The sequence below is a fragment of the Coregonus clupeaformis genome, chromosome 15 (assembly GCF_020615455.1).
Source record: "Coregonus clupeaformis isolate EN_2021a chromosome 15, ASM2061545v1, whole genome shotgun sequence".
Taxonomy (NCBI): Eukaryota; Metazoa; Chordata; class Actinopteri; order Salmoniformes; family Salmonidae; genus Coregonus; species Coregonus clupeaformis.
This window is the reverse complement of record NC_059206.1, coordinates 22,998,298-23,023,298: the sequence shown is the minus strand read 5'-3', so window position 1 is coordinate 23,023,298 and position 25,001 is coordinate 22,998,298. Positions and strand designations below refer to the sequence as shown.

The 25,001-nt window shown below is 45.0% G+C and overlaps 2 protein-coding genes and 1 long non-coding RNA gene across 5 annotated transcripts; all 3 read left to right on the top strand.

Annotated features, from left to right (window-relative positions):
* The first annotated feature begins 105 nt into the window (after positions 1-105).
* Positions 106-11,781, top strand: ccdc62 (coiled-coil domain containing 62). Of its 3 annotated transcripts, XM_041898854.1 has the most exons (14): positions 106-515; positions 796-836; positions 1,020-1,190; positions 1,531-1,720; positions 2,019-2,185; positions 2,366-2,467; positions 6,783-6,954; positions 7,297-7,398; positions 7,874-7,962; positions 8,332-8,432; positions 8,559-9,980; positions 10,103-10,262; positions 10,400-10,678; positions 10,896-11,781. In XM_041898854.1, the coding sequence occupies exons 1-14, from the start codon at positions 440-442 to the stop codon at positions 10,965-10,967; spliced, it is 3,144 nt and encodes a 1,047-aa protein (XP_041754788.1). In that variant the 5' UTR covers positions 106-439; the 3' UTR covers positions 10,968-11,781. The 3 variants fall into 3 exon arrangements, with proteins under 3 accessions (XP_041754788.1, XP_041754790.1, XP_041754789.1); XM_041898856.1 differs by lacking the exon at positions 8,559-9,980; XM_041898855.2 differs by lacking the exons at positions 106-515; positions 796-836; positions 1,020-1,190 and adding an exon at positions 1,338-1,420.
* A 100-nt stretch (positions 11,782-11,881) lies between these two features.
* LOC121582761 (huntingtin-interacting protein 1-related protein) lies at positions 11,882-23,814 on the top strand (the record flags this gene model as incomplete). The annotated part of the gene is made up of 31 exons (XM_041898853.2): positions 11,882-12,238; positions 12,804-12,867; positions 13,152-13,294; positions 13,532-13,588; positions 13,683-13,763; positions 14,285-14,361; positions 14,570-14,631; positions 14,725-14,865; positions 14,972-15,029; positions 15,122-15,197; positions 16,888-17,025; positions 17,154-17,209; positions 17,329-17,419; positions 17,569-17,752; positions 17,833-17,921; positions 17,999-18,115; positions 18,306-18,407; positions 18,542-18,736; positions 18,860-18,970; positions 19,076-19,270; positions 19,369-19,603; positions 19,698-19,805; positions 19,878-20,014; positions 20,161-20,271; positions 20,363-20,421; positions 20,720-20,813; positions 20,951-21,051; positions 21,282-21,387; positions 21,490-21,613; positions 23,004-23,065; positions 23,233-23,814. Coding segments are annotated over exons 1-31 (3,843 nt in total), but the record flags the coding sequence as incomplete, so codon positions are not given.
* A 3-nt stretch (positions 23,815-23,817) lies between these two features.
* On the top strand, positions 23,818-24,757 carry LOC121582764. The gene is made up of 2 exons (XR_006003398.1): positions 23,818-23,997; positions 24,179-24,757. It is a non-coding gene; the product is annotated as an uncharacterized LOC121582764 (long non-coding RNA).
* Positions 24,758-25,001: the final 244 nt, after the last annotated feature.

Genomic DNA, 25,001 nt, shown 5'->3' with positions numbered 1-25,001 from the left:
CGATCTATTGGAAAATAAAGTAAAACACACCTCATATGTAACCCCTATTATGATTTAAGTTTGACGTTATACGATAGGCATTCACGAGTATGCCTTGACGTCCACTCCTCCGCGGCCATCACAACAAGTGATTTGAAAATTTGCAAACTTTCAACAGGGATTTTATGCTAGGCTAGCTGGTTATTTCCATTTCCAAATTAACTTAGTGTTAGATAATTGTGGAGTAATCCATTTTATTTGATTATGCTCTGTATTTTGCTGTCAATGTATTTATGTAAATGGTACCATGATTTGAATAATAGACAATGATCATGAGATGCCCATCTACATCTGATTAACGTTAGCTGTTAGGCAAGTCGTGATGTAACTAGCTAGCGTTAAAGTTAATCAAAACTGTAACATTTCATAAATTACAAAAAAACGCCATGACTGAGTGGAGATGGACCAAGGCAGTAGAAGAACAATCAATCCAAATGGAGGCTCTGGACACTCATCATCATCGCACAGCTATTATGGTGTGTCCTTCTGATCTCACAGTTATTCTGGTGTCGAGATAGCCGGTTCAACGATTTACGAGGGAGTTGAGCGGCGACTAGTGTGGGCGGACTGGAGTTCCAACATCACATAAAATGACGTTTTTATTAAAAACGACGGATTTCAGCACCCAAAGAATAGCATGGACAATGTCTCTAGTTTGCCCACACTAGTCGCCACTCAACTCCATTGTAAATCGTTGAGTTTAGTCGGCTATGTCTGAGAAAGCTGTAATACAAAAACGTGTATTTGTGTTTTCAGTTACTCCATGTGATCCCTGGCACAGCACACCTGTGAAAAAGGTAATAGTGAGCAAATCAATGTTATTGGACCTGTTATATTTCATCCAAATAAAAATGTTATTTGACCATACATTTTGAAAACTCATTTGATACGTTTTTATTTTGTCTTATTGCCTTGGTTAGGCTACTAGTCTAATAAAATGAGAAATTCTAACATGAATGACAATGGCTCCATTTTTGCAGAAGAATGTGGGAGCGTTTATCGAGGAGCCCTCCCTAGTGTCCACCTCAGCTCAGAATGAGGGACAGAAGATGGCCAGCCAGTCAGCCAGAAGTCCCCCAGGCCTTAGTCCTACAGGCAGCCTCTACACCCAAACCCCCTCCCTGTCTCTACCCCTCCTACAGGACAGAAAGGTGGGAGGTGCTGCTGTTTACACAACACAGAGCCAGATGCCTCATTTTTCAAACATTGTGGAACACACTGCTCATGTTCTCCTTTGTTACATCATTGCATCCTTGATAGAATCACAGAATGCAAAATAGAATGTTAATGACAGTAAGGTGTGCCCATGGTAGCTAACGGCTGGTTGATAAAATGTGAAACTATTACTATGGGCTAGCAAGGCTACCATTATAGGTAGCAGGTCAGTACTGGTACTCTCTACATGTTTGTACGTGTGTGTGTGCGCATGCCTACTCACTCCTGTATTTACATTTGTGTATGTGTGTGTCTGTTCTGTGTGTGTTATAATAGTCTCTTGGTGAGATGGAGAGTGCCACCATCCAAAGGCAGAGGCGGGAGCTGCAGCTGCTTATTTCTGAACTGAAGGACCGGGACCAGGAGCTCAACACCATGGCTGCTGCCCACCACAAGCAGCTCACTTCCTGGGAACAAGACCGCCAAAGAGTCCTGACCCTGGAGCAGAGGTGTGCTCGCCTGGAGGGTGAGAGAGGGGACATAGGCCTCAATCCCAAATTAACACGAAATATTCCATCCATCATCTGTGTGTGTGTACATTCCCAAAATAACCTTAATGATGGGTAGTTACATCCAGACCTAGATGGTGAATTGTATCCTCTGTATTATTTTATGATGTTTGCTTTGCATATGATGGGTCTGGGAATAGCATTGATAAGATCTCTGGTGTTTGTGCGTGTGCATGCATGCATGTTGTGTGTGTGTGTGTTTTTGCTTGTATGTGTATCAATCTGTGTGTCATAATGTGTGTTTGCTTGTCTTAGATGAGCTTCAGAAGCGTAATGAGGTGATCAGAGCTGTGACTAAGAGGGTTCACGTCGTGGAGGCCCGGGAGAAGGAAGGCCACAGGGAGCTCAACTCTACCCAGCAACAGCTGCTCGAGCTGGTGCAGAAACAGCAGCACGCCAGCCAACACTGTCACGACCTGAAGGTACAAACACACACACAGCCAATTTGGTGTTGTACTGATGTAATTATTTGCAGTCCAATTTTGTGTTGTACTGATGTGATTATTTGCAGTCCGTGAAAGAAAGTGTTTCCGGTGTTGTTGTTAAACAGGACTGTGAAACAAAGGGTTTCTGGTGTCATGTTGTTTTGTCTCCCCCACCAGGAGAAGAACCAAAGTCTGAACTCCACAGTGATGTCTCTGTCAGCCCAGCTGGGCTCTCTGCAAGTCAGAGGGGAGGAGCTCAGCGCCATGCTCAGACTCAAGGTACGCTTCACTTGCTTTCTTAAACCTTCGTCTCTAACTCTGATGACCCTGTAATAGAGTAGTAAAGCCGTGCAGTTACAGACCTGCTAGTCTCTCACGACAGCCTAGCTGATTTGGTTCTGGGTGCCGAGATTCAGGTTTTAGAAGTGGGGGGAACATTATTTGTTTGTTTTTTATCCAGTCGGATAAACACTCCAAACAGCCTAGCCGACCACTCGGAGGCGTCCGCATGGTCCTAAAGCACACCAATGCCTCGTTTTGTATCACATTCCAATTATAAAACTGGGGGGGACAAAAATGCAATTTCATGTCCCCCCCGTCCCCAGTGAAATTTGCACCCCTGCTGAGATTACAGACATGCAGACTGTAAATTGTACAGTGGTTATCATAAGTACTCACCCCCCTTGGATTTTTTTCACATTTTGTTGCATGACAAAGTGAGATTGAAATGGATTTAGTTTTTTTGTCATTGATCTACACAAAATATAGTTGTTGCAAAATTATTCACTTGTTTTGTTTAGGCAAGACTAAATTAGTTCAGGAGTCAAATTTGGCTTAACAAATTGCATAATAAGTTACATGATTTTTGAATGACTACCCATTTGTCTGTCCCCCATACACACATCTGTAAGGTCCCTCAGTCAAGTATTGAATTTCAAGCACAGATTCAACTACAAAGACCGGGGAGCTTTTCAAAAGCCTCAAAGAAGGGCAGTGATTTGTAAAATAATAAATAATATGCCATTTAGCAGACGCTTTTATCCAAAGCGACTTACAGTAATGCGTGCATAATTTTTTTTTGTGTATGGGTGGTCCCGGGGATCGAACCCACTACCTTGGCGTTACAAGCGCCGTGCTCTACCAGCTGAGCTACAGAGGACCACAGTTAGGTAACAATAACAAATCAAACATTGAATATGTATTAAACCACCCAGACACAACGGAGATACAGTCGTCCTTCTGAACTGAGGTGCAGGACAGGAAGGAAACTGCTCAGGGATGTCACCATGAGGCCATTGGTGATTTTAAAACAGCTACAGAGTTCAATGGTTGTGAAGGGAGAAAATTGATGATGGATCAACACCATTGTAGTTACTCCACAATATTTTAGTAAAAATGTTTTAGTCATTTTAGCAGATGCTCTTATCCAGAGCGACTTACAGTTAGTGAGTGCATACATTTTCATACTGGTCCCCCGTGGGAATCGAACCCACAACCCTGGCGTTGCAAGCGCCATGCTCTACCAACTGAGCTACACAGGACTACTAAATGACAGAGTGAAAATAATAATAATAATATACAGTGCCTTCAGAAAGTATTCACACCCCTTGACTTTTTCCACATTTTGTTATGTTAAAAAGTGGGAATAAAATTGATTTAATTGTCATTTTTTTGTCAACAATCTACACAAAATACTCTGTATTGTCAAAGTATTTTTTAAATATTATTTTTGACAAATAAAACACATACTTTATCTTGATTAGATAAGTATTCAACCCCCTGAGTCAATCAATACATGTTAGAAAAATTCTAACATTTTCATTTCTTGCCATAGATTTTCAAGTAGATTTAAGTCAAAACTGTATCTCGGCCACTCACTGTCTTCCTGGTAAGCAACTCCAGTGTAGATTTGACCTTGTGTTTTAGGTTATTGTCCTGCTGAAAGGTGAGTTCATTTCCCAGTGCCTGGTGGAAAGCAGACTCAACCAGGTTTTCCTCTAGGATTTTGCCTGTGCTTAGCTCCATTCCGTTTATTTTTTATCCTGAAAAACTCCCCAGTTCTTTTTAATGTTTTGTATTTATTTATTCATATACACTACCGATCAAAAGTATTAGAACACCTACTCAATCAAGGGTTTTTCTTCATTTTTACTATTTTCTACATTGTAGAATAATAGTGAAGACATCAAAACTAAAAAGATTGTTAAACAAATCAAAATATATTTTGTATTTGAGATTCTTCAAATAGCCACCCTTTGCCTTGATGACAGCTTTGCACACTCTTGGCATTCTCTCAACCAGCTTCATCTGGAATGCTTTCCAACAGTCTTGAAGGAGTTCCCACATATGCTGAGCCCTTGTTGGCTGCTTTGCCTTCACTCTGCGGTCCAACTCATCCCAAATCATCTCAATTTGGTTGAGGTCAGGGGATTGTGGAGGCCAGGTCATCTGATTCAGCACTCCATCACTCTCCTTCTTGGTAAAATAGCCCTTACACAGCCTGGAGGTGTGTTGGGTCATTGTCCTGTTGAAAAACAAATGATAGTCCCACTAAGCCCAAACCAGATGGGATGGTGTATCGCTGCAGAATGCTGTGGTAGCCATGCTGGTTAAGTGTGTCTTGAATTCTAAATAAATCACAGACAGTGTCACCAGCAAAGCACCCCCACACCATTACATTTACATTACATTTTAGTCATTTAGCAGACGCTCTTATCCAGAGCGACTTACAGTTAGTGCATACATTATTCTATATTTATCATACTGGCCCCCCGTGGGAATCGAACCCACAACCCTGGCGTTGCAAACGCCATGCTCTACCAACTGAGCTACATCCCTGCCGGCCATTCCCTCCCCTACCCTGGACAACGCTGGGCCAATTATGCGCCGCCCCATGGGTCTCCCGGTCGCGGCCGGCTACGACAGAGCCTGGATTCGAACCAGGATCTCTAGTGGCACAGCTAACACTGCGATGCAGTGCCTTAGACCACTGCGCCACTCGGGACCACTGCGCCACACCATAACACCTCCATGCTTTACGGTGGGAACTACACATGCGGAGATCATCCGTTCACCTACACCGCGTCTCACAAAGACACAGCTGTTGAAACCAAAAATCTCCAATTTGGACTCCAGACCAAAGGACAAATTTCCAGCGGTCTAATGTCCATTGCTCGTGTTTCTTGGCCCAAGCAAGTCTCTTCTTATTGGTGTCCTTTAGTAGTGGATTCTTTGCAGCAATTCAACCACGAAGGCCTGATTCACACAGTCTCATCTGAACAGTTGATGTTGAGATGTGTCTGTTACTTGAACTCTGTAAAGCATTTATTTGGGCTGCAATTTCTGAGGCTGGTAACTATAATGAACTTATAACTCTGGGTCTTCCATTCATGTGGCGGTCCTCATAAGAGCCAGTTTCATCATAGCGCTTGATGGTTTTTGCGACTGCACATGAAGAAACGTTTAAAGTTCTTGACATTTTCAGTATTGACTGACCTTCATGTCTTAGTAATGATGGACTGTCGTTTCTCTTTGCTTATTTGAGCTGTTCTTGCAATAATATGGACTTGGACTTTTACAAAATAGGGCTATCTTCTGTATACCCCACTACATTGTCACAACACAACTGATTGGCTCAAATGCATTAAGAAGGAAAGAAATTCCACAAATTAACTTTTAAGAAGACACACCTGTTAATTGAAATGCATTCCAGGTGACTCCCTCATGAAGCTGGTTGAGAGAATGCAAAGAGTGTGCAGAGCTGTCATCAAGGCAAAGGGTGGCTATTTGAAGAATCTCAAATATAAAGTGTATTATTCTACAATGTAGAAAATAGTAAAAATAAAGAAAAACCCTTGAATGAGTAGGTGTTCTAAAACTTTTGACCGGTAGTGTATATATATTTTTTACCCCTTTTTCTCCCCAATTTCGTGATATCCAATTGGTAGTTACAGTCTTGTCCCATCGCTGCAACTCCCGTACGGACTCGGAAGAGGCATGCGTCCCCCGCCAAGCCACACTGCTTCTTGACACACTGCTCGCTTAACCCGGAAGCTAGCCGCACCAATGTGTCGGAGGAAAGTACTGTATAGCTGGCGACAGAAGTCAGCGTGCATGCGCCCGGACGCCACAAGGAGTCGCTAGAGTGCGATGGGACAAGGACATCCCAGCCGGCCAAACCTTCCCCTAACCCAGACGACGGTCGCAATATATTAGTGTTTTATTTTTCATAATTTCTTTACAAATATTATAATTTTTCTTCTACTTTGACATTACAGAGTATTTTGTGTAGATCGTTGGCAAAAAATTACAATTAAATACATTTTAATCCCACTTTGTAACACAACAAAATGTTGAAGAAGTCAAGGGGTATAAATACTTTCTGAAGACACTCTAATCAAGGTATATTACTGTTTTATTTTTCATATATTTAACTTATTTTTTAGATTTGTTCTTCCACGTAGATCAATGATACAAAAAAATCACAATTCAATTAATTTCAATCCCACTTTATAACACAACAAAATGTGGAAAATTCCAAAAGGTGTGAATACATATGGTACCCACTGTATATAACCTCTTCTTCCCCCACCAGGACAAGGATGTGACGGAGGCAACCAATCACATCGTAGATCTGTCTGGGCGCCTGCGGGAGATGGAGGGTTTGCTGAAGGAGAGTCGATCACAGGAAGCCAGGGTGCTCAGGGAGTTCGAGGAGCACAAACGGCGATACAGAGAGGCCCGGCACGAGAACACACGGCTCAAAGGTACAGGTGCCTGAGTACATGGCTCAGAGATGTGGTCCTCTGTAGCTCAGCTGGTAGAGCACGGCGCTTGTAACGCTAAGGTAGTGGGTTCGATCCCCGGGACCACCCATACAAAAAAATGTTTTATGCATGCATGACTGTAAGTCGCTTTGGATAAAAGCGTCTGCTAAATGGCATATTATGATTAGATACAGTACACTACAAAAGTTTTGTAGTTTTCAGTAAGACTGAAAAAGCTAGTTGTCATATACCTGTGCACTCTTAAATTATGCGCTCTCACTCTCCTTCTTCTCCCTCCCTCTCCCTCCCTCTCTCTCTCCATCCCCCGTGTTGTGGTTCTAGAAGAGTTACAGCAGCAGGTGACAGAGGGCAGTGCCCAGAGAGAGGACATCATCCGTCTGAAACAGGAAGGACAGCTGCTGCGCAGGGAGCTGGCTCTCTCGGGTACCTCGCATTCAACCAAGTTTATTTATATAGGACTTTTGAGTGAAACGTTTTCACAAATATATTTGTCACAATGTTATTTACAGCTGCCTAAACCCCTGTCTTGTCTGGTACCGACCTCTAGAGGCAAGGTTTTCCAATGTAATGACAGGAGAAGCCTGTGAACATTGTATATGGTGCATGTAGGGCCTCCTCTGGAACAGTAGGGAGGGTGCCTGTAGTGCTATAGTTCCAGGTCATTGTTTCCCTCAACAGGAACATCTAGTTCCTCTTGCTAATCGCTGTTATTCTCTGCCCTAACAGTCTTTATTGACTGTATTAACATAGATAGACTGACTGATTGAACCACTCCAGCTTCTCTCGTCTCATAGTGCATTATTTTAGACAGCTCACTAAGAAAATAAATTATACATTTCTACCAAACTATTAATAAGAAACTATTGTGACTGCTTTTGACATGGTTCCTGTCTGCCAGGTGAGGGGGAGAGCTGGAAGGATGAGCTGCTGGGATTGGCTCGTTCCAAGCAGGAGCGCACAGAGTCAGAGCTGCACTGTCTACGCCAGGTGTGTCACCTCTTACCTTATCTCTACCTCCACACTTTTACCCACAGCGCATTGGGCTGGGCTGTCGGTCAGGTTCTACAGCATACCTGTGGAACTTCAGGAATGTTCTCTACCTTGGCTGTTTGGCGCTGTCTGTGTTGGTGGTGTGTCACATACCTGGGCCTTGACTCAGCCCTGACACAGTTAACCTGAAGAGGCTAAGGAGCTGTATTTGGCCAAAGTTACCCAGACTAAGATGAAATATTGATGTAAATTAATAATCATTTACACTGGGTCAACCAATGAAAGTATAATTTACCCTGACATGATATGCATGAAATCTATGTTGAAGTGTCCACAATCCTAAGTGTGTGTCTGTGTGTGCTCCAGGTGTGTGAGAACCAGCAGAATGACCTGCAGCTGCTTCAGCTGAACCTGGAGAGCACCCGGGAGGCCCTGAAACAGGCTGAGGGACAGGGGCCAAATGGAAGGTGAGCTGGGTGTGCGTGCATGTGTATATTTATTCAACTCAGTTGAACAGTGATGTTTTGCACAGCAGTGCAGTTTTAGTGTTGCTGTAGGTCTCAGATATGTTGCTGTTGTTTCTGTGGCTTTAGAGGAGGTGCTGAAATGGTGTCTATGACCAGTCAGGGAACAGAGAGAGGAGAAGGAACAGAGAGACGAGCAGCAGGGTCAGTCTACAGACAGGCTTTAAGCAGGAGTATAGACCCCCACCCAAACCAACCAGAACCCCCCTTCCCCCTCCTCGTCACAGGAGAGAGACAGGCACCCCAGCAGGAGGAGGAAAGTAGTGTTTCAGGTTTGACCTCTGACCTCACTGACGGTACAGTGGCAACCCGGGACCTCACTGCTGCTGTCCCCAGAGAGTTGCTGAGTCACTCAACGGTCCAAGCTAGCAGCGTTAGTGACCGTTTGTCATCAACGGAGAGAGAGAACCAGAACATATCAAACCCCCGTACTCACAGTTCCTACACCAAGCGAGAGTCAAGTCACCAGGAAACAATGGCAGGGAGAGAGAGTAGAGAAACCATGGATACACCTAGCATAGCCGGCGCCACAGGAACGCTTAGTCGAACTCGATCGCCAGATCAAGCTAGCGTCAACTTCAGCGACTACCTGTCTACTGTTTCAGGAACCCAAAGCACGTCTCTTAGGCAACAAGAACAACAACAACTCACCAAACTCAGCGAACATGAATCAAACTACAGCAGCCAGGAAACACTAGGGAGAGCTAGCAAGGAAACCATGGCAACCCGTAGTAGCCTAGCCGCTGGAACCACCACACTGTCGCTGAGCGACCGCATTGCTAGCTATCGCAGCCAACAGAAATCAGCAGGGAGAGAAGGCAGAGGCATACAGAGTCAGATTGGAGTTAGTGGGAATAATAGTGGGAATGAGGGTTCGTTAAACCGCACTCCCGATCAAGTTAGCATTAGCGACAGAGTCTCGAACTACAGCCGCCAGGGAGCTTCAGGAAAAGAAGGCAGAGGGACACGGAGTCAGAGTGGAGTAAGCGGGAATTTCAGCAAGAATAACAGCGGGAATGTGGGTCACACTTCTGGTAAAGTTAGCGACGGAGTCTCGAACTACAGCCACCAGGGAACATCAGGAAAAGAATGCAGGGAGTCATTGTGTGAGGATGGAATCGGTACGAATGCCGGTTCCCTGGTGGAGAGGACTGAGTCCCCTGAATGTGGGTGTAGCAGTATGGTTGAGGGACAGACAGGACCTAGCTCCTATAAGACAGCTAGTTGTGGTAGTATGACTGAAGTACAGGCAGGGCAGAGCTGTGGCTTTGGTAGTATGGTTGACGGACAGACAGGGCCCAGCTGTAGGTGTAGATATACATCTGAAGGCCAGGAACAGAGTGAACCTAGCCCGTCTGAAGCAGGCAGCTCTGAGACAGGGACAGAGGCAGGGCCAGGTGCAGGGATGGAGCTCCTAGCTGTGTTTAATGGAGGACCAGAGACCGAGGACTCCTCCATACTGCTGGTGGACATCAGCCCTTGTAACACCTGGTAGGGACAGAATATACAGAGAAAGAATGGTACACTCTTTTATATTGACCCCAAATTTGTCTCACAGATAGTAAGGTTTGATTGATTGGATTGATTGATTGACTGACTGACTGCTTTCCCAGCCAAGGTGATCTCACCTGTGTGTACCTGGATAGCCCCTCCCCTTCCTCCCGGAGTAGGAGGAGCCTTGGTCCTGCAAATGACTCCACCTCTCCAACAACCACCAATGAACGAGGTGTTGTCAATGGCAACCTGGGAGGCCTTTTTACAGCTTTAGAAGATGTGAGTGAACCATGTTACCTGACAGGAAAAAACTCCTGATTTTCATAATAAATTCCTACTGTGGAGATAAAGAAAAGTAATTGGCCAGGATTCAGTCTTAAAGTTTAAACTTCTTTATATTTTGTCCATTCCCCCAGGAGGACCAGCGTTCCTCAACCAATCATCTACAGAGGCTGCTAGCTGAGTCTCGTCAGATGGTGGCTAGCCTGGAACGCACAACCCTACAACCGTTATGCCCCTCCCACAGCCCGGCCTCTAACTGTGACGCTATCATCAGTCTCAGCATCGGCCAAAACAGTGGCAACAGTAGCCATGGAAACCACAGTCATAGCTGTGACAGACGTAATCACAGCGATCCCGATCATCACCCCAACCAGAGCTCCACCCACACCACAAGACCCAGTCAAACAAGCCGGGTACGTGCTTTTTTGTGTTTTATACTATAGATACAATCATTATTCAGAACAAAATACGAAAATACCACAGATAATTTCATATTGTTGGGCCTATGACCATTAAGACATCCCATAATACTATGGAAGTGTGGGGTGAAACCTTGGAGTGTGGCGTAGTCAAGGGTGTGAACTGGTAGTGATTTACAGTGCTCCTCCCATCTCTCCTGTTTTCACCCAGCTGGATGGTGATACTCCACCCAGGAACACTCAGCCCTTCCAGAGGAACAAGGAACCAGGGGCGTCTACCTAAACACACCTTTACACACCTGGCCTGGAATGTCTAGGAGGGGTGATGGTGGAGGCTGAAGACTACTCTGTTTTCTACTGTAGACATTGAGTCTGGAGTCACATTGGTATGGCTTTAACCCCAGTCCCAAACCGATATCAGCCTAGTCACAAGTAGCAGGAAGTGACACTTGGGGTCAAAGGTGAAATCTCCTCCAATCAGAACCAGGGACACAGCGATAGCCAGCCAATGAATGAATTAAACGGCTTTTTTAGGAAACCAAAGAAGGACTTACATTTCTTTATGTGAAAACTTATGTTACGTTATACGATACATTAAACTTTTAAAATTATTGTTTTAACAACTTTTAAAACATGTTTAGTGTTATATGTCCAATGTCCTGCCCCTCTCAGACCTGGTCATAAGCTATTTAGGAACCATTTAGTAATATGCAGGTGAGATGTGAAACCAGTCATTCAGGCCTGTTGAATGGTGCTTTGGGTTATTGTCATTCCGGTTTCACTGCCTGCAAACCTGCTGGATGGCTCCAATAAGATGACTGATTACTTATGAGGACTGAGAGACTGCTCCATTGAAAAGAAACTTGAACCTCTCACATTGCATTTTGTATTTTTTATGTCAACATTTTGTATTTTTATGTCAACATTTTGTAGTTAATGTTTTTGTAATCATTACTTTTTATAAAATAATTTATATTCAGTCAGACTATGCAAATACTAAGAAAAATTTACCACTGCAGTAAAATGTTTGATAACCACATCAAATTCCAGATATTATGTGATTTTGATAACATGATGAAGGAAAAATACGATTAATATTTGCTTCTTGATTATTCTTTTTTTGTCACGTAAAATGTTGGAGAGATAAGCGTAATGGAATGAAGATTACGCACAAGAATGCACAGTGCGTGCCCAAAAATAAGCGACCTCAGCATATCATTTAGAGAATTCATAATTTCCATTCATTAATACAGTATTTCCACCTGTAATTTGCTCCTACTATCATTCACTCTGTCACTAATCCGTGAAGGAATTGATACACCGCCTTGAGCGTCGCGTGCTTTTGACGTGCCTTCGCCATTGTGGATTGACTACCCAGAGCAGACAGGTATTGGCAAACGGTTGGTGTGGAGTGGCTGGGACAGCAACTAGTCGGGTAATTTCATCCCAGTGGATTACAGCGGCAAAATGAACTCCAGTAAACCGAAAAACAAAAGCGAGAATAAAACAGAGAAGCAATTGGCTGCTGAGAAAGAACAATTTGAAAAACTACAGGTACATTTAAACCAAGCTTTTTTGTAAAAAAATTAAAATACTCTCCCTCATTTACAGATTTATTTTAAATCAAGGATTATTTTGAATGGTGTTTGTGTCAATGTTGTATGGTGGTAAGGGTGTGAACATGCCTTTAGATAATGTATTTCTGTGACAACATACATAATATCTCTGTTTTCTTTCAGTATTAGTGTTATAATGAGTAAAGTTTAGTCGGACAAGGAAATATACTCTAGAAACATCTGTATCATAAATATAATTTCAACAACAGATATTTTTTAACATCGACTCGTTCTAGAAAGAACTGGGGAAAAACGTTGGAGTTATAACAATGCAGTGCACTTAATTTTGACTAGATGTATGTTCAATTATAAAAAAGATTCAATGGTGACATAATTTCCTCATGCCATACCTCACTTTGAAAACAACTGTTCTTCGAATTCCGCCTATCAATGTCATGTGCTGTGTCTTTCATTGTTCTCGGAGATGTAGCCAGGTGGTGACTGATTCTCTCCCTCTCCCACTGTCCTCCCCCCTTTCCTCCCCTCTACTTTCTTCGTCTCAGCTCCACAGCATCAGTAAAAGCATCACCTCCAGTGAGACACCGCTGAAGGAGAAATATGCACGCAGTATCCTTTCCAAACATGTCTTAGACACTCACTTTAAACACACTCCAAGCAGACCATCTGGAGAAATGTGTGTGTTAGGCTACCTCTAAGTATATCCACCATGTATTGATAATATGCATCATTTACCATTACTCCCAGGGCTATTCATATTCACACCCATGATTTGAGATGTAAACCGTATAAATATTTGTTAGTTTCTTGGTCTTGCAGGGTGTCTGTCTGTTGGTGTGTTTATATACATAATTGGTTCAGTGGGTCTGTCCGTTTCCTTGACGACGGTGCTGACATCATCATGGGGACCCATAAAGAGGGTGGAGCCACAACATTCTGGTCGTACATCTGCAACCTGCCGCTCTCCTCCAACGCCATCATCAGCTGGAAGTTCTGCTACATGCTGCACAAAGTTCTCCGGGATGGACACCATAACGTTAGTCATCCCATTCCTGTCCCTCATATAGCATTTCTTCTTCCTCCTCTTCCTTTATAAACGTCCTCTTTCTCTTTATTTTCCCCTTCTATCTTCCTTCATGAGATCTCTCCTCCCTTCTTCTCCTCTTCTATCTCTTCTTCTTGCCAAACTTCCCTGTACGTCTAGTGTCATCTTTAAAGTCTCTCCTTGCTGTAATGTCCTGTGAGTGACTCCTCTCTCCTGTGTGTTCCTCAGGCTGTGAAAGACTCTCATAGATACTGCAGGATGGTCAAAGACATGGGCGTACTCTGGGTGAGTACTAGGTTGATGCTACCTTTTTATGAGTTGATGACATTGAAACTTAGGACGTATTATGACAGTGGATTTTGACCATATGTATTTCCAGGGGAACCTGCATGATCGGTACGGCCATATTGTGGCCCTTTCGGCCAAGTTCCTGTCCCTCAAAATTGAGTTCCATGTGAAGGTGAGACCCCATGCATTGCATATATACACCACCTAGAATCTACTGTATCCATTTACATTTAAGTCATTTAGCAGACGCTCTTATCCAGAGCGACTTACAGTTAGTGCATACATTATTTTTTATACCCCCCGTGGGAATCGAACCCACAACCCTGGCGTTGCAAACGCCATGCTCTACCAACTGAGCTACATCCCTGCCGGCCATTCCCTCCCCTACCCTGGACAACGCTGGGCCAATTGTGCGCCACCCCATGGGTCTCCCGGTCGCGGCCGGCTACGACAGAGCCTGGATTCGAACCAGGATCTCTAGTGACACAGCTAGCACTGCGATGCAGTGCCTTAGACCACTGCGCCACTCGGGAGGATTGCGGGTATCCTTGTGATACCATTGCATTCTCTGTACCGGGGGAGGTGCTATTATGTTAATTAATAGTAGATGTAACATCAAAAGTTGTCATGGGGTCAACACTTTCTCCTGTAGACAAACCTTTCTGGTATGTACATGGATTCTTTCTTCCCCAGCACAAGGTTATTCCAGGTAACCTGGAGGCCACAGATGAGACGGTGGAGAGAGAGGCAGGAACTGACGTCAACAAAATGTGAGTTTCTGTCCCCTCCGCCAAAACACAGTCAATAGCACCATACTGTACCCCAAAACTCCTATGATACTATGGGTACAAATGACTTTCTCAACACCAAATCAGGGTTTGTTGAGCTGTTTCTGAGGTGAGCTACATTTGCAGGTGGTAACAGTGATCTCTGTTAAGGTGTTCTCTGTAACACTGTAAGGGGTTCTCTTCTCTACAGATTTGATATGACTCAGGAGCTGTTAGATTACCTGGATGCTGCTCTGAAAATGTCAGAGACAGGTGGGTCTTTTAGCTAAGGCTTTCATTCTCCTTTATACATTGATTCTCAGTTGAATGAAGCCATAACCATCTGTGCCTGTGTCTTCCTAACAGTTTGGCGGCAGCTGGATGCCAACGCGGGCAAGTCCACCACTCCGGCCGGACAGTGTCGTCTGGGACCTCTTATTCCTGTTATACTGGACTGCAGCTGGCTCTACCACTTCTCCGTCAAACTACTGTTCAAACTGCACAGCCGTCAGTCACACACACATACACAAAACCCCAGTTCTGTAGCCCTCTGGATTTCTAAATCTGACCTGTACTCGTCTATAAACATGTGTGGTCCTGCTCTGTGTTCCAGGTGTATCAGCTGACTCTCTTCTAGGACACCGGGAGAGATTCCGTGATCTGTTCAACAGGTCGGCCTACACAACTATCAACTGTTGTGTGTGTGTGTGTACCGGTATGCATGGTGTATGGTTTGAATGATCTCTGCCCTGTTGTCTTCCAGCCTCACTAAGTTCTTTGATCGAGCCAGAGAGACTGAGTTCTTCAAAAAGGTCATCCAGATCCCTGACCTGCCAGATGTAAGCGATGTACAGTCGTGGTCAAAAGTTTTGAGAATGACACAAGTATTGGTCTCCACAAAGTTTGCTGCTTCAGTGTTCTTAGATCTTTATGTCAGTAGTTACTATGGTACACTGAAGTATAATTACAAGTATTCCATAAGTGTCAAAGGCTTTCATTGACAATGACATTCAGTTTATGCAAAGAGTCAATATTTGCAGTGTTGACCCTTCTTTTTCAAGACCTCTGCAATCCGCCCTGGCATGCTGTCAATTAACTTCTAGGCCACATCCTGACTGATGGCAGCCCATTCTTGCATAATCAATGCTTGGAGTTTGTCAGAATTTGTGGGTTTTTGTTTGTCCACCCGCCTCTTGAGGATTGACCACAAGTTCTCAATGGGATTAAGTTCTGGGGAGTTTCCTGGCCATGGACCCAAAATATCGATGTTTTGTTCCCAGAGCCACTTAGTTATCACTTTTGCCTTATGGCAAGGTGCTCCATCATGCTGGAAAAGGCATTGGTCGTCACCAAACAGTTCTTGGATGGTTGGGAGAAGTTGCTCTCAGAGGATGTGTTGGTACCATTCTTTATTCATGGCTGTGTTCTTAGGCACAATTGTGAGTGAGCTCACACCCTTGGCTGAGAAGCAACCCCACACATGAATGGTCTCAGGATGCTTTACTGTTGGCATAACACAGGACTGATGGTAGCGCTCACCTTGTCTTCTCCGGACAAGGTGTTTTCCGGATGGCCCAAACAATCGGAAAGGGGATTCATCAGATTAAATGACTCTACCCCAGTCCTCAGCAGTCCAATCCATGTACCTTTTGCAGAATATCAGTCTGTCCCTGATGTTTTTCCTGGAGAGAAGTGGCTTCTTTGCTGCCCTTCTTGACACCAGGCCATCCTCCAAAAGTATTCGCCTCACTGTGCGTGCAGATGCACTCACACCTGCCTGCTGCCATTCCTGAGCAAGCTCTGCACTGGTGGTGCCCTGATCCCGCAGCTGAATCAACTTTAGGAGACAGTCCTGGCGCTTGCTGGACTTTCTTGGGCGCCCTGACGCCTTCTTCACAACAATTGAACCTCTCTCCTTTAAATTCTTGATGATCCGATAAATGGTTGATTTAGGTGCAATCTTACTAGCAGCAATATCCTTGCCTGTGAAGCCCTTTTTGTGCAAAGCAATGATGACAGCACGTGTTTCCTTGCAGGTAACCATGGTTGACAGAGGAAGAACAATGATTTCAAGCACCACCCTCCTTTCAAAGCTTCCAGTCTGTTATTCTGACTCAATCAGCATGACCGAGTGATCTCCAGCCTTGTCCTCGTCAACACTCTCACCTGTGTTAACGAGACAATCACTGACATGATGGCAGCTGGTCCTTTTGTGGCAGAGCTGAAATGCAGTGGAAATGTTTTTTTGGGGGATTAAGTTAATTTTCATGGCAAGAGGGACTTTGCAATTAATTGCAATTCATCTGATCACTCTTCATGACATTCTGGAGTATATGCAAATTTCCATAATCAACACTGAGGCAGCAAACTTTGTGGAAACCAATACTTGTGTCATTCTCAAAACTTTTGACCACGACTGTAGTGTGTGTCTGTGGGGAATTGGCCATTCCCACCAATACCTGTTTTACTTTTCTATCTCTGTGTTCCGTATGTTCACTTGTGTGCGTTGTGTGTGCGCGACACCTGTAGTCTCCTCCGAACTTCCTGCGTGCCTCTGCGCTGGCGGAGTACGTGCGGCCGGTGGTGGTGATGCCCAATGAGGAGTCTTATGAAGAAGAAGAGGCGGAGCCACAGCCAGACCATAGCCAAGCACCCAAGATGCCACAGGTACGACTGCACACTCTCCTGTTACTCTCCCATTACTTTATTTTACACTATGCTATTGAACCTAGGATTGTTATTTACATGATAATTATCAATTGCCTCATAACTGTCTGCATCCATTTGTTTGACAGCAACCGTACTACATGTTCAGTCAGCTGGGAGCTCCTGATGCTGGATTTGATCAAAGGTAAATGAAAGATCTTCTCTTTTCACTGAGCTAACAAAACACTTGTCTAACAAAAGTTTGAAGGAGAAATGATTATGTGAAATAATACCAGTTTCTGGTTTGCCTCTGATATCCCTCAGAAGATCTCCATCTCCAGGTCTGACGGAGGCAGAGACTCTGAGGAAGGAGCTGGAGGTCATCAAACCAGAGCTGCAGCTCCTCAAAACAGAGGTGTGTGTGTGTGTTTGCTTGCATGCGTGTCTCAGTCTGTCTGTCTGTTTCTCTGTCTGTCTATCTGTCTGTCTGTGAGCAGGTGTATGTGTAACTAAGAATGTATGTGTGTGTTTGACCCCTCCCCCTCCTCCCCTCTCTCTCCCTAGGCCCAGAGGTGTGTGACCCAGCTGAAGTCTCAGGTGAACAGGCTGGAAGCAGAGCTGGAGGACCAGAGGACCCATAAGCAGATGGCTCTGGTGGACAATGAACACCTGCGCATGGAGGTAGGGGCCTTACGACAGGCCACCGCAGCCATACCAGGGGTACAGGCTGGATACCAGGAGGCTGATGGTGAGTATACACACAGACGCAGACGCAAACGGACGGACACACACACACACACACCTGTTAACCCCGTCCTCCCCCTACAGGTCGAGCCCTGGCAGCTGAGCTGCGTTTCTCTCAGCTCAAAGAGAGACACGCTGAACTGGTCACCAGCCATGCTGAGCTACTGAAGAAGGTACGGACACTGCACACTGGGAATTTCTATGTCTTTAAATATTCTTCTTGTGAGCTGACACAATATTGTGTGTTCAGAATGCAGAGACAGTCAGGTTCTTGTCCAGCACCCAGCAGAACCAGGAGGAACTGGCCACGGCCAAACAGCAGCTGGCCAGCGAGGTGGACCACCTTCGACAGGAGAATAGACTCAAGGTACTATAACTGTTAACCCCTGACCTCTAACCCTGATCTCTAACCCCTAGAGTATGTAGCAAATATGGAGCAGGTTCAGGGTTTATTTCTCCAGGATGATCCTTACTCTTGTAATGTTAAAGGATTATTTATACTTTTCCCATGTGTTTCCTGACTTCTCTCTGTGTGTTTTCTCTGTCCTGTCTTGTAGCTGGAGCAGCAGAAGCAGGAGATAGATCGGCTGAACAGAGAGCAGTTGGACCAGAGAGCAGCGTTAGGTGAAGTCCACAGTGCCCTGGACAACAAAGAGATGGTAGGCAACAACGACATGGTAGGCTTTTGAAGGTAGAAGCATGAAACTGTGTTTTTCCGTCTCTCAATCTAGACTCTACCCTTTTATTATTTTGTGTCCTTCTTGAACCAATCAGAACCCTTCTGCTTCCACAGGCTGGTTCCCAAATGACTAGTGCTCTGCAGGGCCTCCAGCGAGAGAGGGAGGAACTGCTGCGCTGTTTGAGGGAGAAAGAGGGTGAAGTGTCCTCCCTACAACAGCAGGCTCAGCTCCATCACAGCTCCATAGAGCAGGACAGGGACAGATCAGCCAGAGAGATAGCCAGCCTGAAGCAACAGCTACATCAACAGGTACGGGCTGTCGACACACTAGACTTGAACTTGAAGTCGAACTTGTGCTGCATAGTAAGACATTGGAGGAAATTCTGATTAATTGACGTGTGTGTGTGTGTGTGTGTGTGTGTGAGATTACAGCTGGCTATAAACGCGGAGCAGAGAGTGGAGATTGACAGACTGAAGCGAGAGCTGGAGCAGAGTCGAGCGGAGGTGTCACGCGCTAACAATGCCCTGCAGAACAAGGAGACGGTAGGAACCTTTCTGCTGGTCCCTGGCAAATGGAGGACCAATACTTGTCAGTCCTTGGTACAAATAAGGTTGAGAGACATGTTTATGTATCTGTCTCCCCTTCAGACTGGTTCTCAGATGAACAGTGCCCTGATGGGTCTCCAGACAGAGAGAGAGGGGTTGCTGCGCTCTGTGAGGGAGAAAGATGCTGAGCTGTCCTCTTTAAAGCAGCAGGCTCAGCTCCAACACAGCTCTCTGGAGCAGGTCAACGACAGGACAGCCAGAGAGATGGCCAGTCTGAGGCAACAACTACAGCAACAGGTATGGGCTGTGTGTGTGAGGCGGTTGTGCATGCATACGAGCGTGTGTGTATAGGTGTGTTTTAACCTGTAATCTTTCTGGTGTGTGTGTTACTCCAGGCGTCTCGTGAGGGTGAGCTGACCAGGAAGCTGCAGGAGGAACAGTTCTGTCTGCTCCAGTGTGCCGTGGTGGAGGCTGAAGGCATCATACTGGACGCTGTGTCCAAACTGGACGACCCCATACACGTACGCTGCACCTGCTCTCCAGAGTACCTGGTGAACCGAGCTGAGATCACCCTGGGTTCTTTAGACAAGATGCAACAGAGTCACATGGTCTACCTGGGAAATATGGACGGTGTGTATCCACCTTGTGTGCGCGTATGGCATGCGTGCGTGTTTGTGTGTGCGTGTGTGTATATAATCTCCTGTCTCTGTCCTGTCTGTATCAGATGCCAGTGGTCTTCTGAGGGCTGTGACACAGTTCTCCCATCTGGCTTCGGACACCATCGTCAACGGAGGAGCTACAGCACACACTGCTCCTACTGACCAGGCCGACCGTAAGACACACACTGCACGCACGCAAGCATGCTCACAGACACACATACTCATCCCTTAATCTCTCCCTCTAGGTCTGACTGACAGTTGTAGAGAAGCTTCCACCCACTGTCTGCAGTTCCTAAACGAGCTGAAATCCAGCGCCACGCTACTTAGAGCCGACCCTACTAGTATACGCTACGTAATGCAACGTATACTCACTATGGGACAGGTACGGGGTCATCACACACAGAGAACTACAACTAGGGGAATAAACATTCCTATTGAAAGCAACATTCTGTTGGTCAGTGCACTGGCAGCCATTTTGTGTCAGTGCAGGATAGGACAGGATGTAATGTAAGTGTATTTCCTGTGTAGGATCTGCGTCTTAAAGGGCAGGATGTTCTAAAAGAGGAGCTGGGAGACATGGTGGAGAAAGAGATGACTGCTACCTCTACTGCAATAGAGGAGGCTGTACTCCGCATGGACGTAAGAACATAAATGGACGCATACACACACACACAGAGCATATCATTGTTGAGGACATTCCTTATGTATTTTCTACCCATGCTATGAACAGGAGATCCTGAACCAGGCCAGGAGAGACACGTCTGGGGTCAAACTGGAGGTCAACCAGAGGTCAGTGAAACACAGTAGAACACAGAACACAATAGTACAAAGTACAACCCAGAAGTACACAGTAGAACACAGAACACAATAGTACACAGTAGAACCCAGAACACAATAGTACACAGTAGAACACAGTAGTACACAATAGTACACAGTAGATCACATAACACAGTAGAACAAAGAACACAGTAGAACACAGTCGATTAACTCACCAATAACTCTGGAGTTACTAACTAACGTTATGTGCTGGAGGAGCTATCACTGTAGTTTACAGTGTCAATATGCTTTTTCTCTGTCTCCCTCTCAGCATCCTTGGCTCCTGTTCAGACCTAATGAAGGCCATCCACATGCTGGTGACAGCTGCCACTGACCTACAGAAAGACATTGCGGAAAGCAGCAGAGTGAGTTCTAAATATTACATTTGTGTTTAGAATAGGCTGTACTTCCATACTTATCAACAAAGTCAAATAGTGGACCTCCAAAAGGTTGAGCACATCTGTATTAGGCACTGGGCTGCAATGACATGTTTTCTCCACAGGGGGCAGCATCAGTGAAGGAGTTCTATGCTAAGAACTCTTGTTGGACTGAAGGACTCATCTCTGCCTCCAAGTCAGTGGGCTGGGGTGCCACTCAGATGCTGTAAGTACTGACTGGATATACACATTACACACGTGTATTATATACAGCGAATTGTTGTTACAGCAGTGATACTAGTCATGTTGTCATAGGGCTGAATCCTAAATTGAGATATTTGTGTGTAAAACCCACATTTTGCCCACACAAATGGAAAAATAACATGCATATCTGAGCACAGTCTTGCAGGGGGATAAAGTCAAAAGCAATATCTTGTTTCCTCTCTCTCCTGGCAGAGACTCGGCTGATAAGGTGGTAACTAGCGGGGGTAAATACGAGGAGCTCATCGTCTGTTCACATGAGATCGCTGCTAGTACTGCCCAGCTGGTCGCTGCCTCCAAGGTAAAACACATACACACACACTTAACACACAGCTGATTCCGTCTTCATGTTCTCTAACTTGACATTTGACCCCTCGTCCCCCCTGTGTTGCCATGGCTACAGGTGAAGGCGGACCGCAACAACAAGAAGCTGTCGACGCTGCAGCAGGCCTCGAGACACGTCAACGACATGGCTGCCATAGTGGTGACCTCCACCAATCACGGACAGAGGCAGATCACTGAGAGAGGTGAGAGACAGGAGGAGGAGAAGGGAGGAAGAGGGAAGGACAGTGAGAGAAAGTGGGAGGCAGAGAGAGAAAGATAAAGCCCTTTTGAATTGAATTGAAAGCGAGAGGTGACATGGCTACCATAGTGGTAAACACAACCAAACATGGACAATAGTCAGCAGATCACTGAGAGAAGTGAAAAGAGGGAAGGGAGGAAGGTTGTCTCAAAAACCTGACCCTAGGCAACCGTGACTAGGGTCGGGTTTCAATGTCGGACTCTTTTGGCATAGAGGAACTACGTCACTGTCTACGTCAATACCTTATCCACTTGAATAAAATACAAAATAGTAGCTAGCAAGATGGAGATCACAGCGGTTATTTTTAATGAGGGCATTTTGCAAATGTCTAGTTTGTATCAACTACCTTCCCTAAAGCCACTGCAAAGGTTTTCCCTGCAGACTTTGATTTCGAATTGCGACATTCTGTTGTCTGTCTGAAGAGGACCCACCCCGGAACAATTATTTTCTCTAATCGAAGTTGCCAAAATAGTCTGTCATTGAAAGCAGACCCTAGTCAATGTTGCCTAGGATCGTTTTTTGAGACTATATTAATAATAATAATAAAAAAATAATAATAATAATAATATCACAGTACTATTATTAGCGGACCAATATAGACGTCTGTAGCTCTGGCAAAACATTTTTTCAGCATCTCCGCTTTGGCAAGAAAGGTAGTTGTATAATTAAGAACAGTATCTTGCAGGATTCAATAGTTAGAATTGTAAGAGTTGTTGCCCTGATCCTTTCTCTGCAATTGTCATTTTAATGGAATCCAGAAAGAACAAAACCCTGTCCTCAAACATTTCCATCCAAAGGTGCAAAGACACAAAACATCCACATCAAATTAAATATTTTTCTTGATCAAATAACACGGAAAACAACCACTTTTTGTGCAGTATTAATTTACCATCCTTACAAACCACTTAATGGAAATGTACATTACTGTATTGTACATAGGCTGGTCATCTAGGTTTGTACCATCACCATTAAGAAAAACAATGCACAATACAGTAATTGAGTACATTGAGACATCAAGTGGTTTGTGATGATGATATGGTTCAGTTGGTAGAGCATGGCGTTTGCAATGCTAGGGTTGTGGGTTTGATTCCCACGGAGGACCAGTACGAAAAAGTATGAAAATGTATGCACTCACTACTGTAAGTTGCTCTGGATAAGAGCGTCTACTAGTCCTGTATTAGCGGACCGATATAGACGTCTTTAGTGCAGGCATTTCTTTCTCTGCAGCACCTACACCCCCGAACTACTTCCCACAGCTATGGGAAGGAGTATTGTATAAAATAAATGTTGTATAAAGGTGTGGGTTTATTCCCCTTGTCCTCGCTTCTCTCCAGACCCCATGGACTTCTCAGGCATCTCCCTGATCAAAGTGAAGACTCAAGAGATTGAGTCTCAGGTATGTCATTGCAGCGGCTCTGACTGCTCTGCCTACAGCCACTTATAGCTGTTTGTGTATTTTGTGTGTGTGTGTGTGTGTGTGGGGCCAGGGACATATTATTCCATGTGACCAACTGGTTGTGTGTGTGTATGTGAACGTCCTCTTCTCTATTCCCGGTGCTGTAGGTGAAGGTGTTGGAGCTGGAGAATCAGCTGGAACAGGAGAGAGTTCGTCTGGGAGAGCTGAGGAAGAAACACTACCAGCTGTCTGGGACTGGTACACCCCACGAGGGGGAGGTAGAGGGGGGAGACTGGGACGACAGCTTCCCACCCCCTCCCCCACCCACCCTCTTACCACCCTCCACCCTGCTGCCCCAGTCCTACTCCCAGACACAGCCCTACCTAAACACACAGCCCTTCTCACAGACACAAACCAACTCACAACCTTCAGCTCAGTCCTACTCACCACCCAAGTCCTACTCACAAACTCAACCCTATTCACAAACAAAACCTTACTCTGAACCTGAATCCTACTCACAGCCTACAACTCACTCCTACTCACCACCCCAATCCTACTCATCGTCCCAAACCCAATCTTACTTACCACCTCAATCTTATTCTCAAACCCAATCCTACTCACAGCCCCAAACATACTCTCAAAGCCATCCGTACATAAACACCAATCCCTTCTCCCAACCCCCGCCCCTGTCCCAGCCTCTCTCCCTGCCTCTGTCCCAGCCCCTGTCCCAGCCTCTCTCCCTGCCTCTGTCCCAGCCCCTGTCCCAGCCTCTCTCCCTGCCTCTGTCCCAGCCCCTGTCCCAGCCTCTCTCCCTGCCTCTGTCCCAGCCCGAGTTCTTTCCCCTTCCGAATAACTCAGTAGAACTTACCAAGCCAACACCCACTTCAAAGAAACCTTCCATCTTCCAGAAAACAGGAAACCTGTTTAGTAAGGTACAAATCATTATTACCTGCTGTCGTATTAATCAGCCTCGTCACAGGCATTAAGGTTATAGGTATACGAACAGGGCAAGGGCCTAAGGATAGAAGAGAGTGGTTGTATTGGAGCCAGTTCAACTTCCCATAAGGCTTGAATTGTGATGTCATTGGTGATCCGTTTTTTTCTCTGTTGCAGTTCCGAAGAGGTGAGGCTGGAACAGGAATCCTAAATCCAGAATGAGAAGATTCTACCTGTCTGCATACCTTATCATGTGAACTACTGTATATGCAGTTTACTCAGTTTCCTCAGGTGCAGTGATTGAAGAACAACCCTTTTTGAAGATAGCAACTTTATTGTAATATTAAAAATTGTTTTATTCGATTTTTTCTTAATGTCTTGATAAACTATTTGATTGCAAAAAAAACATCTGGGTAAATAACGATTAATAATATTATTATTATTAACATAATTCCCTAAATGTGCTAACTTATGTCCTTTTACTTTCTTTAAGAATGTGTATTATCTTTCTATTTGAAAAAGCAGTCATCTCTTACTGACCACTGCCGTGCTTGTATGAAGAATGGTGTCTAAACCAACGTACCAATGCTTTGTCCAAATGCCTTAAAACTGCTTGAATATGCAACATGGTAAACAACCAATCAACATACAGCCGCCTATTAGTCTTTACATTGTTCCTTGTATGTGAGTCTACTTACTTTACATAGATTTGGATATTTGTAACATGTATTGAGATAAACAGACGTTTTAAATTAATATATACATTTCCATTTGTCCTGAAGTGTAGATTTAGTCTTTGTGATTGACAGAAGAGATGACCAATGGGGCTTTATTGCGACTGTGATTGACGCCTGGGCTGAAGTATGGATAGAGCGTGTCAGCAAAGTTGTAGCCCATGTAGAAGTAGATATGGCATCGAGCTACCAGGTCATAAAACGACACCCGGCCTTGTTCGTAGTCTGTGTATACCCCGACCTTCGAGGGTCTGTGGGTCAAGGAG

What these genes read in the sequence shown, in the direction of transcription:
- ccdc62 (XM_041898854.1), top strand. Translation starts at nt 440, where the DNA reads ATGGACCAAGGCAGTAGAAGAACAATCAATCCAAATGGAGGCTCTGGA. An exon ending in ACAGCACACCTGTGAAAAAG is followed by an intron (nt 837 to 1,019) that starts GTAATAGTGAGC and finishes CCATTTTTGCAG; the next exon opens with AAGAATGTGGGAGCGTTTAT. An exon ending in AACACTGTCACGACCTGAAG is followed by an intron (nt 2,186 to 2,365) that starts GTACAAACACAC and finishes CTCCCCCACCAG; the next exon opens with GAGAAGAACCAAAGTCTGAA.